The sequence below is a fragment of the Bombus bifarius genome, unplaced genomic scaffold (genome assembly GCF_011952205.1).
Source record: "Bombus bifarius isolate JDL3187 unplaced genomic scaffold, Bbif_JDL3187 scf7180000009343, whole genome shotgun sequence".
NCBI classification, from domain to species: domain Eukaryota; kingdom Metazoa; phylum Arthropoda; class Insecta; order Hymenoptera; family Apidae; genus Bombus; species Bombus bifarius.
Window position 1 is genome coordinate 670,102 of NW_022885057.1, and position 15,444 is coordinate 685,545.

General features: G+C 41.4%; 1 protein-coding gene across 8 annotated transcripts in view; it reads left to right on the forward strand.

The window, feature by feature from the left end:
- Window positions 1–15,444, forward strand: part of LOC117215078 (RNA-binding protein Musashi homolog Rbp6) — a 761,999-nt gene that overhangs the window by 624,606 nt on the left and 121,949 nt on the right. For all 8 annotated transcript variants that reach the window (XM_033461509.1, XM_033461508.1, XM_033461502.1 and 5 more), the window contains one exon: window positions 7,118–7,166. In XM_033461509.1, coding sequence (XP_033317400.1) covers window positions 7,118–7,166 — 49 coding nt within the window. The remainder of the gene's footprint in view (window positions 1–7,117; window positions 7,167–15,444) is intronic.

The following is a 15,444-nucleotide window of genomic DNA, read 5'->3' on the forward strand; positions in this document are numbered from 1 at the left end:
GAGTCACATTAAAAGTGTGTCGCTAACCGAATTCGCTTGATTGTGCGCGAGAGTCGTTGCGACTGGTGTTCTGCACGGAATTATTCATTGTCATGTCCTGACTCATCGTAACATTCGTGGTCTCAGGCTGCCGCTAAGGGACAATTTCGAAAATACAGAATTAACTTTGTCGTGACATTACTCCATGCTAGTTGCCTCCAGATACCAAACTTTGATATTCCGTAAAATAATTGCGCACGGTTTGATAAGTGTTTTTCCTCTGAAATTAATTTCCCGAATTTAAGGGAATAGATACTTATAATTATCAATTTATCTAGTACAAACTAGAATCACATTTTTATATTTCCTTTTGCACTATTTTATTGAGACCAAAATCTAATTAGAAAAGTTACAGCACCAAATTTTCTATAAAGTTTTGTACGTGACATATAGTTTGCTAGTAAAACTAAATAAACCACTGTCATCCTAAATGGAACAACCGTTACGTGTTACACTGAAGGAGTACTATTACCTAACAATCGCAGATATACTTTTAGAACCATTGTGTCCGAATGAACAGCTCGTCGACGAGCTTCCTCGTGGATGCAACGCGCGTTGGAATCAGAGACGAGGCTCGAAGCGGGAAGTCGAAATATTTTGAACGACGAAGATTTAATACAGCTCGCTGCATACTGAATCTGTAGGGACAGAGGGGTGTTGGTTGCGATAGAACGCGACGTGGGACGCGAAATGGCTGGAATAAAAAGGAGAAACTCATCGAAGTCCCTGGTTGCTGGCTCGCTTTTACCCTCGATCGTCCGTAAAGGGAGCACCAAGATAAGGGGGCAAGAAAGAAAGGAGAAAGTGAACGAAACAGGAAATGAGCGAACAGGAAAGGAAGAGGATGAAAAAGAGAGAGTGGAAGGAATGAGGGCATTCTCTGGAAATCCTAGAGCTGCTTGTGTAGCGGCGCTTCTGTTACCGGAGGGGTAAATCGGTATAGTTTCGTTTAAATCCACGTCGTTTTACGAGCTGGCGATACGGTGGGGGGAGGGGAGAAGAAAAACGAACAAAAGAAAAAAGAAAGGAGTGGGAAACCTTTCACGAGACGGTAGGGCGAGCTCGTACGCGATCCTCCATCAACGCTGTTTATTTTAGAATGTTCCGTTCGTCTCCGTAAATGCAATTACGGTCTTCCTGCGGGAATCGATTATCGCATTAGATTATTCCGTCTACTCATCGGCTTCTTGAACGTCAGGGATTTAAATGGAAACGATTTCGGCCGTCGCGTCAGGGTCGTAATGCGTCAACGACGCACAATGCGAGTATGAATATCACTGTCCATGTTGGAGTATTTCTACTTTCAAAATTGAATTTATTATTTCTGTAGAAAGTAAAGATATTTTCAGAGAAAGCAAAGAAGTAAGTTTTGTAAATATGTGAACTGTTATGATGACCGTCACTTGTATTTTAAATCAACCAATAGTGATATCACCCATGTAAAGGATTTCTCAAGCACTAGACACATAAAATGGAATTCACGAGCTAATATCATAGTTTTGGTATCTCCGAATTTCTGTAAACATTTATATAATTTCATGTAAACAACAAATTTCCCTGCATCTTGCTAGGAAGTACAGTTATTAGCACAGTACAATATGTCTGATCATAGACTGTTTATTTCTACTTACTTGAGTATTATTCCACCCCTGACATTTCTCGTGAAAGTAATATAAAAAAATGCTAATGTAAGAATGAAAATACAATATATTGAAAGATATTTCAAGTAAAATTTGTTCAAAATTCTTAACTCTACAAGGTTTTATATGAATTTTGTGTGACGAAGGATAACACGACCAGTTATTCATACCCACCACAAACTACGTCAAATCGATAATACTTAACGTGTATTTAACGTTATGTAAATATCGTAAAATTTGAATTCCCTTTGTCTTCGACAGTATCTCTTATTTTTCGAAACGTATAATTCTCGATGACATCGTTGGCTACGCGCCCGTAATTGGAGGTCACCGGTTTCCACGGTGCTCTACACCCAAGAACTTTGTGACAAATGTCAGAGCAGCAAAATGCAAAAAGTCCGCGTAAAGGGTACACTCTTGACCCAGTTCCGGACGCCCTTTTAAATTAGTTCGCCAAACAAGAGAGCCAGTTGGAGCGACGGGGAGAGGAAAACTGTCGCGGGAAATGATACGAGGTGTGTGAATATGTGTGTGCGTGTTGCGAAAAGGGATCGGCTGCTGGTGGTAGAAAGGGCAGGACTCGTAAGACAGCAATCTACAACACGGCCCACCGAGAGCTGTAACACCACTAGAATCGAACTTGTAATAAGGTACACCTCGCCCACTCACCAGAAGTCGATTGCTCCTCAGGGACAACAACCCTGCTTCGCGTCTTTCTCCGCTTGTTCCTTCTACAACCTTTCGGTATTGTTCGTTTGTAGATCAACCGTGTGGAACATGGAAGCTCGGCAGAAATTACAACGACGCTTCGAATTGCATTACACATTATTCCAGGTTATTAATTTGTTCGCCGTTTGTAGAAGAGCGACTTAAATGAATAAAATTGCCTTTGTAGAATAAATTATAGGAAATTGGCTTACAACTTCCAGAATATTTACATTTGTATAATAAATAGTATTTATATTGTTTATACAATTCCTCTAATTCCAATAGTTTTTCAGATATTGATAAAAAATATGTTTTTAATTGAATATCGAGAATAACGATATTCATCGATGTCTATCAGATACAATATACACCCACTTCAGCACTAGAAAAAGTCAAATTCGTAAAGTTCGCAAATTTCAATCTTGAAATCAATCACAGTGTTATTGGTTTTTCGTATATAACTGTTAGTTGGCTTAATTCTTCATTATTGTATTCAATTCAACTGATATTGCGATAAAATTTCATGAGAAAAACCTATTGGACGAGAGTGTAATCATTGTTAAAGTTCATACGTATCTCGATTAGCTTTCAATATAAAAAATTATATTTTCATACCTGTATTTTATAAATGTGTATAGAAATTTTGCGCGTTGAACTGAATGAAAATTAATATCTCTGGTTTCTGGTTTAAATACATTTTCACGAGTGAGTAACGTCCATTCTAATGATTGCTCGATAATTAATTTTCTAAAATATCAGTAGCGAAATATTTTCGACGATATCTCATATAATTGACTGGCCGCTAAATCCATCGAAAAGTAGAATCAAGGAAATGTTTCCTATAATCGTAGCTTAAACGAGAAAGCAATAACTTGAGCGTGGAGGCACGACGAGAAAATCGTGAAGAACAATCTGAGAGGAAGATTAATATCGATTCAACGAGTCAAAGCCAGAGGGTGATTCCGTTGAACAACTCGAGGACATCAAAGTATATCGGAAAGGGTTTTGCCATTCTTGCCCTAAGGATATTACGCGGACTAGCAAGAGGCAAAAGAGTAGAAAAGTTGAAATAATTCCGTGCCGGGAAATGTGGTACAATCTTCTGTCTTTAACGGAACACCGAGCGACCAACCAGATATTGGAATGATCAAAGAGATCAACCCGAGGCCGAGGAATGTTTTAAGAATTTATATTGTTTCATTTTCATTTCGAGTGTTTGTTTTTAATTACACGTATAAAAAGGTTTCAGCGACACCGTAAAATTGTTGATTCTTTTAACATTTTGGTTTCATACATACTATTTGGTGATATTTTAACGAAAAAGAAGAAAGAAATAATAGAGATACTTTGTATGAAAATTATTACTTTTGAATATGATGATTTAAGAGCTTGCTGAATACAGTTTTTGTATTTTTATTTTATTATGCACTTCGTGTAAATTAATTTGGTTGTTAATGTAGTAGATCATGTAAGGCTGTGCTATGGACATTCGTCATTCCACGTTTATACCATTTGTCTTAACCTAACCTTTCGTTTTTCACTCGCGCTTCAATATCTCGGCTTTCATCAAATTGAATTGTATTACTGTTTCTACTTCAGGGAGATCGAATCATCCCCTTTTCGTGTTTCGCCCTCGCTTCGCGTCCCACGCCTATCGATTATTTAAACATCTATTTTTACCTGTAACGTAAGTCAAGCCCATGAGTCATTCTCTCTAAACTCTTCTCCGAATATATTGTCGAATACGATTTCGAGTAGGTGCTTTAAATTCCTACGCAAAATCATATCGTGCTAAATTTTTATTGAAACCACATTCCATGCCGCCAAAGAAGAAGAGATCTATCGAACGAATCCAGGATCACCAAATGAGGAATGTTCAGACTTTGATTTACCTGGCAGAAGCGCACTGTGTGCTGCAGCAAAGATGCGTTAGGCGAAAAACAAGAAGAGAAATAATGGAAAGACGTGCACTTTGTGAAAAACAGCGAAGAAGGTAAAGACTTGGCAATAGCGAGACGTCCCTAGTGTCAGTCTTTCCTTACGCTGTGATGCCTCTTCTGTTTTTTTAAAAGCTTCATTCCGTCTCTTTCTTTTTTCCTTCTATCTTTCTTTTTCAATCATCGTCCTTTCTTTTGTCGTATAATATTACTTGTTCTTTTGAAAGTAAAAAACGGGACGAATGTCGTCTAAGATACTCAATTCTTTGGCATGTCTCGTGACTTTCAAAGCAACAGAATGTGGATTATTTCGATGAATAATCACCATCTCCGAGGTATGTCCCGGTGCTTTGGACACATTCCCCACGTCTTTGAAGTATCGATTCGCCGCTGTTACCCTTTTTCTTCTCGAAAAGAAAGAAAAAAGGCGCAGATCCCACGATAAAACAATCACGCTTTGAGTCATTCTTCATTGAAGACGCAGCGCCGCGTTGCTGCGTCTGCGAATCTCATATTCGACTGCTCTTTTGTTAGAAGCAACGAACAACAATCTGTTGGTCCAAGCGTTTTTGGCTTACAACCTCCGGTTCCCCTGTCGTGTCTGCGAAACAGTTAACGATATTCAAACAAATCCCTGTGTCGAGAACAGCCAGGTCTTAAATCCGGACGATAGCGTGGATGGATGTTTTAGTATCAATCTTTCTTACGCTGTAAATATGACAATTTTGAAGAGGCCACGTGTTAGAATAAAATGTTATTCCATGCCTCTAACATGTGCTCTCATTATTAAAGAGCAAGCACAGTTATTTTCAACATACACACTCATAATCGCCTTTTTTTATTATCACAAAATTTCATAAGTATGAGGAAAATATGAAAGAACGATTGTTAGTGTATGTAATTTCTCGCTTCAATGCTATAAAAATTAAAGGAATTCTAGTGCTATGTTCACGGAGCCAGCTTCGAATATTTTGCAATTATTACCAAAACACGCAATAATAAAAGCAATAGCGCATAAATTTTTTCAACATTTTTTCATTTTTCCCATCCGAGATTCGAACGAGGAAGGACGGCAAGATCGATCATCCTCCGCTTTCTTTTACCTCAACTGACCAACATTTTTCTGCGGCGTCCTAAATCAACGCGACCTTATCCGGTCGCCGACACGCCTCTCCGATGTTACTTTCGCCGTGGAGGGTATTATGTAAACCGGTAAACCGAATTACGTTACGTTGACAGATGCAAACGGGACGAAACTGTCTCTTCGCCAACGAAGTCCATCGAGTGTTAATCGCATAATCTAATATGTACTCCCGCCTCCACGACGCCGCTTGTACTACAGTTTTTAGCCCATCCTCTCTACATTCTCCGCCGCCTTTGATTCTATTGCGCGCACCGTCCATCCTCTCTTCTGTCCGAATAATTCGAGTCTGTTCTCACGTGCTACTGCTGGTAGCAACGCATGACCGCCACTTCTATCGTTTCGTGCTTGCGGTCCTTTCGCAGGAAGTGCGAAGGAACAAAGCAGAGCCCGACTCCAAGGGTGGCAGGGGGTGAAGGTAATCCCTATTGTTTCTCCTGTCCCATAAATCCTACTAGCCGCTTCGCCTTTCCGCCTCTTGTGCTTCTGTACTTTCCTCTCTCACTCTCCTTCTCTCTCTGTCTCCTTTGCACTTTGGTTACCGACAACACACCCCCGCACAACCCCAACCTGCTACAACTCCCGCCATTCTCAATCCCCTTGCTATGCTTTTCTCGGCGGCGGGCTTCGTAAATCTCGGTCCAGCTGTGCTTTACGGCGCACATGTACTTCCGGAAAGAATACAAGCGATCCTATCTCCGATTCCAAGGGGTTGCGTCCCACCCTCTACCGTCGCCAATCGCTCGAGGTAGTTAGGTTAACGTTCGATCCGGGAAATGTCTGATTTTTTCGTTTTACTAGGGGTAGCAAGCACGATCGAGGCTGAAGCGTGGAAATTTAACGAGGGCGATTTTATTGGTTGTATCTTGTAGTTGACGGCGCGCGGCAATGGTTAGTTAATTGAACAGTAGATTGCAACGACCAGGGGTAACATTAGAGGAGAAAATCGGGGGATAGGTTTTTATTTATTTTTGGATCGCATGACTTTAATTTTCCTCCTCGGGCAGGAAAACTGACCTCTCTTCAAAATTTGTCGCGCTTTCACAAGTTCTGTTACGCTATTTCTACAGGGTTGTTTACGATCCATAACGCCTTCGTCGAGCCACTTAGGCTCCTGACACGTAGAAGGGTTTTTTTTGGTAATACCAAGAAAGGGTCGCTACTAATTTATGACGTTAAGTTCTGACGTTTTTGTCGCGTCTCGCTTGTCGCTTTTTGCAGGTCGTACATTTATCATGGTTGTTTATAACGCGATCACGCTCTTTTGTTCTGGAATCTGCGGAAATGTAACCGTGACAATTTGTGCCTGTGAAATGATATACATATTTTAGCATGGTAATAAAACACTTTTCACAATTTCAATGTTTTCCTACGTTTGTTATTTATTACTTTTTAGGTTTCCTGGAATCTTCCAAGTGATTTAACTATTAATTCATAGTTAATTGTCAGATGTACCATTTTGTTACACATATCAACCAAAAATTCTACTTCTGTATCTGCAATACCTTATTCTTAAGAAAATTTAGCAACTGTAAAAATTCATTTTGCGACAGATTTTCAGTGAATCTAGTGCGATTTCATGGTACATGTGAAATTAATTTACATCGGAGGAAATACGCCAATTAACATGTCCTTTTTGTTTGGAATTACAGATCGAGGATGCCATGCTGATGTTCGATAAGCAGACCAACAGGCACAGAGGTGAGTGAAATTTATGATTTTCTCGAGAGAAGGGGTTGGGAGAATCAGTCGGCTCTCCCCGCTATACAATAATTCGATACCCATGGGCCGGTAATTGCTGTTTGATCACTGGTGATCGTTAAAACGCGAGTTTCCGCTCGCACCAGAGGACTGCTGACGCCGCACGTCCGCAGGCAAAATTTCGTTGCGCGTTCGTAGCACCCTGTGTGTGCGTGGCACGCAAGTTCGCCGCTCGCGCAAATATGCTGAAAATATGGTCGAGACTGTTCTCTGTTTAGCGAGTCAATAATACTGGCGTTTCACTCGCGCGGATCGCGAACTGGGTAATTAACGAGCCGGCTCGAAACTATAATTAGTAATTACGGTAATACGCGCGACGCCAATGCGCCAACATCGGTGCAGTCGAAGATAAATAACATTAATTTGACGCCGCGATCAATCGGTCCGTTAATCACGACGGTGATTGCGTGATTCAACGTTAACGCGCGTCTTTCTTACGCCGCTTTGCACTCGCGATGAGCCTTAACGATCCAACGATGCGTCAGCTAGGAAATTTCAGCGCGTTTTTCGCGGACCGAGCGCGACAAAACGAGAGCTTAATCGAAATTTCCACGAAGCCAGGAAAATTTCTTGGCGTGAATACGAATATTACGCCATGTTTGAAATAGGCTCAAAGACACTACCTTTCATTTTCAATCACAACCTTTGTGATTCCCGAGAATAGAATGATCGAATGTTAGGTGTTTTATAGAGTAGCTATATTTCGCCTCTTGCGAGGTGAAAAATTTTTCGGTGCGATTGATTCGTCATTTAATTGAACATTTAAGTATGCACATTTAAAAATGCACAAGAATTTATAGAATGCACAAAAATATTTATTTACTCCACAATCTACCGAAACGATATTATCAAGTCAAAATTTCGCAAACTCATAAACGCGATAGTATCTTCGAATTTCAGTGGACCGCGTCACGCATAACAATATGTTGGTCGCAGTGGTCGGTTACGCAGACTTTTATTCAAGCACGATTAACATAAAGAATAAAAGAAGGGGACGCGTGTCAGGAATCGAAACGGTGAGCATTTACATCCGGCTCGCGTACCACGTGTACAAACGACTAAAAGAATTTCGTTCGCGATGGAAAATACGAAAAATGTAAATTCATCGCAGCTCGATTAGAAGCTGAACAGAATTGGGTAAAAAAGAAAAGGGAAGAAAAGGAAAGGAAAGAAGAGAAAAAGAGAAGAGGGGGAACTGAGGGCGTCTTTGAAATTTGCATAACACCATCTGTTATCGTACGCTTTCTTTTGAACTAGCGAAGGTCGTTCTGAATGTCTTGCGCGGCACCGCACGTTTCCGTCTTAGTGAAGCGATAGCGTAGATTGAGAGATAAGCAGCGATAAGAATAAATTGTTACGAAACGAGCAGTGCTATCAAGGAAACTAGCTTTCGTTTCGAACTTCCTTCTGCTAGATGACGTAAACGATTTTCTTTTAATACCAGTAATTTGTACGAGGTGTTATCAATTACTGGCTTTACTATACATTCGTGGATGATGAATACGATATTCAGTCTGAGTCGCTTCAATGAAATCGTTCGAAATAATATTGTATTCCTTCGGTAGTTATATGGAGTTCTAGCGAAGTTATATGGAGCTATGCTTGACTGAGACTTGGTATATACTTATTAACCTTTTATTCGTAGATTAATAATGATAAACTAGCGCATGAGGGGTGAAGAATAAATTCATAAAGATATATCTAATTCTTTATTCACACTTAACAAATTCATATTCACTCAAACTAGAAAGAATTAATTAATGATACGATCATCTAGTAGATTTACGTCTTTTTCAGACATGGACAGAGTACAATAGAATACCACTTATGATTTTTTGTTCATATAATAGGGGTTCACATTCAGACATGTTGATTCAACTAGCTAGAGTTCACATAAGTGCAATTAATACAAAATAAACAAACGGCCATATAAAAGTTTTACCGAGTAACGTATATATAAAATATTACGAACGTTTCTTAGCACAAACTTATATATAGAGAACGAATCTAAAAACTAAGCAGAAGCATTCCAATCGATGTACCAATCCAGCGTTGTGCGTCAGGGTGAAAGAAATATCAGCTTGCTAGTCTCTATATACACTGTAGTTGAACTTTCGTCTGCTCCTCACAGGAAGGTGGGATAGAGCGAGCAAGGAAACAAGACAGAATACGAATGGAAAGCATCTTTCTGTTGCGAGGCTGGATCTATTCACGTCGGTGGTTGAATGGCGTCGATAATCGTCAGCGATCGAGGTGCCCCACCGGACCGATAATCGGGCGCCTCTCTATCTTTTTTAACGGTATCCGACCTCTCCCTCCAATCCGTATAACCCTCGATTCGATTTCATCCCCTCTGCTCTCCAGTGGAGTGCCTGCCGGGTCTCGGTGATAGATTCTAATATCGCTTATGAAAAATAGGGGCAAATGGGATATGAAAGCTGGCTCCCTTCGATGCCACAGGGGGTTGCCGCCGCTTCGAGGGGGAGTGAAAGGGAGGTTGGGCCACGTTCGGGGATGGTAGCCAGAATACCACCCTTCAAAAAGGGAAGAACTCGCGTTGCACGTCTCAGCAAACGGACGACACCCAGAAAAGGAATAGGTGAAATAGCGGTGTACCTCTGGAGAAGAAAGAGAATCGGTGGAAAAGAGAGAGGAGAGAGGAAAGTGGAAGAAAGAGGATAGAGACGGAGGAAGAGAGACGATGAACGCTCTTTCAAAGCGGCGCGTAATCTCTCTCGCGATGACATTTAATACCATCCAACGTCGGACGAGTCTGTGAACCTCAAACCTCGAACATTACTGCTCTCTGGCAGATTTCACAATATGGTACTTTCATACTCGGTCTCTGACCCCTAAGGGGATTATCGTCGGATTTTCTGTGAACGATGCGCGAGCAGCAGCTCGGACGCAATCAACAGGGCAGGAAGCGATGATTCTTATTTTGGTCTTCTCGTTATCTCTTAGCTGCGTTGCTCCTTGATCGCGAAACAATACAGTCGAGTATGTGTTCCAATTGCTTAAAGAGGTTATTTTATATCGAGCATTCAGGAAAATTTCTTAATCGTCCTGCTGTTAAATTATTTAATAGTCATAAATATTTGTTCGTACCTTTAACAAATGAGTCGCTTATTTATAAAAATATTTTCAAATTAGAAATATGTAAGAATGATTGGTATAAATGGAGGAAAAGTTTATCTGTAATTTTATGATTAGTTTCTGATAAGAGTGAGATTCTATAATCACTATAAAGATTAAAAGGCTAACAGGCTGTGACGGAAATCATCGATAATATTTAATGAGTTGTCGTAATGGACAAGCTTTCAATCAAATATACCGTTAGATCACCAAACGAGAAGTACGGTAATCCAGAAAACATATGTCGATGATAGCATAAAAGAACTAAAAAGAGGTATCCTTATCACATATAGCCGAAATCGTTCTTTGGATAGTCGCCATAGTGACAGGAACAACTGTAGTTCGTTCAAGGTCATTCAACGGTGCTTTCTAACCCAGATCCGATTTTGATCGGAACTACTCGGATCGACGCTGGGAGGACACGGAGCGGAACAACGAGCCAGCCCCGAGCTGCTTGTGGAATTACAAAAGGAGAGGAGAGATCGTTGTCGATGGTAACGGGCGACCCCTTTACGTTCAAATCCCCGAAGAAGTTGAACCCCCCCTCCCTACTCTCTGCTTTATCCTCGCCTCCGTCGTCACCATCACCGACCACCACCATCAAACGTTGGTGAAAGAAGAATCCGAGCGTTTCCGGACAATTTCGAGTCCCGCAGCGAGCTATGATTTCCACGCGGATGGGCAGCCGCTGCAATTGCAGCAAAGCGTGTCTTCTCTCTGCCGTGCTTGCCTCTCCGGCGAAGAGGCGCGACTATAGCTCGGAGGCGCGATTATCCAAGCTTCGCTGGCCAAAGGATTTTCTCTTCGTGAGCTCCACCCTTACACGAGGGGGTGGCAGGGTAAGAGGATAGGGAAGGGGGCACCTATAAGGCAGATGCAAGCCATGGTTCCGTAACTTCGCCTTCGCCTACACACGTCTAACTACATACGAATATACACATATCTATACATATGTACGTGTATATGTACACATTGCACATGTAGACAGAAGTGAACGCAGGAATACATACAGACACATTTACACACATGCAGCCGGGATTATATAGTCTAGTCGGTCCAATGTATGGTACAGGTACACGTGTTTGCGCTTGTACCTTGTCATAAATTGCTGGCACATTGCTGCTGGGTGGAACGTATGTGTTACTGCATCGACCAGGACCGCTTCTATGGTCCTCGTTGATTGCCTACCGGCAATGGTCCAAAAGAAGGACTTGCCTACTCATGCGTGAACACGCGCATCAAAGGAACGCGTCCAGCTTCTTCGATCGTTCATTGAATCTCTCCTTCTCTTTCGTGTACCACCGGCGAGTAGGAGGATTCAACGCTACCCCAGGGAAAATCGCACCCAGCAATTTTTATGGAATTGTTCGACGATTGTTCTTTTTAGGATATATAAGAGTCTTTACCTTAAGACGTTCCGTGGGTAAAGATTGTAGTTAGGTTTAACTGCAGAAGAAATGTACGAAGATAAACGAAGTTTCTGTAGGCGAACATTCGAAGTTATATGAATGCAAAATCGGTTATAGCTATTGAATCTTTGATTTAGTACAGAGAGCATTTCGCTGCTTAAAGGTCTAAACAAATGCTAACGAGATAATCACTTGAATGTTAATATGTAAGCGAAGATTGTACTTCACAGACGTCGTCAGAATTTGTAATATTGGAAATTTGTAACTAGAAGAGAATATCCGAAGAACCCGCGGAAGGCAGTTGCTAAATATGTATTCTTTAACTTCTCATCTTCGAAATGCAACAGCGCTTAATTTTTTACTGAATTATTCAATAAGCGACTTATACGTCAATGCGCGAGACCATTTGTCATGTCGAACCATTGCATGTCAACGTCTATACGTGACTAGAAATTCAGCATCTTTTATTAGATTTCTGTTACCGAACACGCTGACTAAGTGACTCTATATTTAAACCTAAAGAAGTTTCTTCTAACTTCCGAGTTAGTAGTAGAGTCTCCTGTAAACGTTCAATGCGACACGTCTCTTCGCTATTCATCTGTTTGTATCCATACGCCAAAAATACTTCACGATGCAGCTCCAACAAATACGTCGTTCTTCGCCATGAACTTAAACCTATAACCTACTTGTCATTTTCATTGAAAATTGTAAACTTTAACCTCTATCCGATGACCTTACTATATCACTTTTACCTACTCTGAGTATATTCGCGATACGAAGAACACTACTTCGCAAAGACGAATCTCTGGTTCGGTGAATAGTAATCGGGGTAGACGAAAGTCCAGTCGCAAGGTCTTGACTTAACGAAGGTCGGAATCCTAGTCTCAGGTTGGTGGTCAGGGTCCGCAGCGTGGGTGCAATTACCCGAGGCTTTTCCCTAGGTTGGACAAGGAGAATCTCTGGCGAAGTCTAGAGAAGTTGGCGAAGCTACAGTCTATGCAGTCGGCGTGCCGGACGGATACGTTATGTCAGTTTGACGTAATCCCAACCGCGGGGGCATCAGACGTTTCGGAAGTCGGTGGCGCGGTAGCGTTGTTTCCGGCGTGGAGAAATTCGCGCTCCAAATTCGCGCGGTAAATCCCGTGGCCCGACTCTAACTCTCCCATGTATGCACCCAAGCACCCATTGCTCTGAATAGTTGCATCAGTCGCTTCACTTTGCAACTTGGTTCGCGCAGATCGCTCTGAAATAGTTTCGAATCTGTTTCTACCATTCGCTTTGGTTTCCGTTGGTTCTCAGTTGCGTGCAACGCGCGTCCACCTAACTCGTAAGATCGCCTTCCTCTCTCTCCGGTTCCCTTTCTCTCGTAGTTCGTCTATAAGCCACCGCAGGTTCGGTCCGCCACGCGTAGTCGAGCGGAAAGCTGAGATTGATTTCCACAGGAGAGTTCCGCGTTGCCGGTTCTTGATTGGTAATTGCGCAGCCACGATCGATAAACCCGTGGAATCTGAAGCTGAGAGAGCATTGCGATGGAACGTTTACGTCGCATTGACGGCGATTTTGTGCGTGGAAAAGAGGAGGATTCGCGAGCATGTCGCGAGGGTTGAAAGCGGCGAATCTGTCGCTGGGTAGCTCTCGTTGAGTTTTAGAAACATAAATGAGAAAGATTGCTAGGTGACACATGATTTTTGAGTCTCTGAGCTATATTCTAGAATAAGGTCTTTTGCTATTCTTCTAAATTTCCATCACGAATAATTCTTCGTTTTACAGAAAAATGTATTTTCTCCCTACTTTTATATAATTTTCTGCTTTAAAAAGAAAAAAATATGTTTCTCTAAAGTGGAGATAAGAGTTGAAGAACCATCAGAAACGGAAGTGAACGTTCTGAAAATGTGACGCGAACACATACTCCGGACAAGTAAGGAACGCAGAAAAGTTAAAAAAAATTCCCGTATTCGTCGAAGCATGTCGAAAAGTTTTCCCTGCGGAGCACAAGCTTGATGCGAGCTCTCGTGAAAATATCGTGTCTTTTATGAAGGATCTCGCTCTCTACGCAAGGCAAGAAATATTTTTCCTCTTTGTTGCCAGGGTAGCCAGGTTTTAATCGGCTACAGAAATTTCAAAGGCACCGTCTTTTGAGAACAAGCAACGGCGAGTATCTGCCTCGCAGTACTGCTATCAGAATACGGAAACGACGGTTTCACGCGTCGTTGCAACTATCGAAAACTACACCGTGAAAGTTGACTAGCCACTGCTCGGAAACTTTTTGAACGATGGGTGGTTTCAGGTCCCTGAATGCTACATAAAGTAAAGGCTCATAAACTCGTCGACGTTGAATTTAACTTAAACATGTATCTAGTTCCCTTGTCTTCTATTTTACCCTCCATTTCGTCTTATAAAATTATCGACGACGAACTATACGAATTCAACAATCCTTTTAAATGAAAACGCATCTCGTCTTATCGGTCAGCGCGAAAAGTGCCCGCGGCTCGTTTATCTGATCGTCGACCAAATCCTCAGTCTGTGGAATTAGTTAGAGATTGGTATAATATTGAGATAAAAGAATTAAGGAATAACTAGTTCTCGTCAGTTTATGATCCAAGAATTTTTTGCAGAATCTAAATGAAGATTTTATAGTAAATACCTTTAAAGTTTGTCTTTGATATTTTGCGATTTCTTAATAAAATACCTTGTACAATCGTAAGAATCGTTCAACTTTTCGAGAAACGTTATCCACATGTTCAAAATCTATCTTCTTTTTATTGTTCTACAGATAAAAATTCTTCTTTGGCTTACAGAATAAACTTTAATTCCTTTTTAATATCACATTCAAGTTTCAATAGTCGATATTCCTATCTCCGCTTTTACTAAAAAAAATAAAGTTCGATTGATGCAAAAACAAACTTCGTCCTATGTACACGCCATCCGTGAGCGCGAACGACATGCGACATTGTATCTCAGAAAATGAGATGGATCTCTGAAATTTCACGACGAGCAACATCTCTCTTTCGAACTTTCTGCGATTTCCTTATCTCCAGATCCACGAGACGAGATGACGAATCTTTATCAGCGAGATAGAGAACGTCACTGCTGGCGTACGATGTATATAATGTAATTCAGACGGTTTTCGGATAGAAAAGAGAAACCGGTGCACTGAGGGAGGTTCTTTCCTGCTATTGAAATCTCGGAATGGAGCATTGACACGCTCCAATTGTCACCTACATTACGACTGTCCGCTATATTCGAAGAGAATTGTTGCGTGTCTAAGAGAAGAGAAAGGAAAAGAGAGCGAAAGATTCTAAAATATTGAAACGCAGAAGACGGTCCCGCCACTTTTTCCTCGTTCCCTTTGTCACGTCGCTCTCACGATTTTCTTTCCCATCGTTATGCTGTTCTATAGGTTCCCTTTCTTTTTCCTTCTCTTTCCACTGGGCTAGAGCGATTTAACCAACTGCCAGACGCAGCGCGCATTTCGCGCGCGATTGCATCGAACCTCGACCCGTCTCCTCGATATGAAATCGTCGAGATACTACCGTTTAAGTTTCCTCGTTTTCCCTCCTTTCCTCTATTAATATTTTCTCGCTGAAAGATACAAATTCAGTAGAATATACGGAATATACGGAGATCGAAGGCAGGAAGATATTGGTTAAGGATTCCTCCTTTAAGTTCTTGGT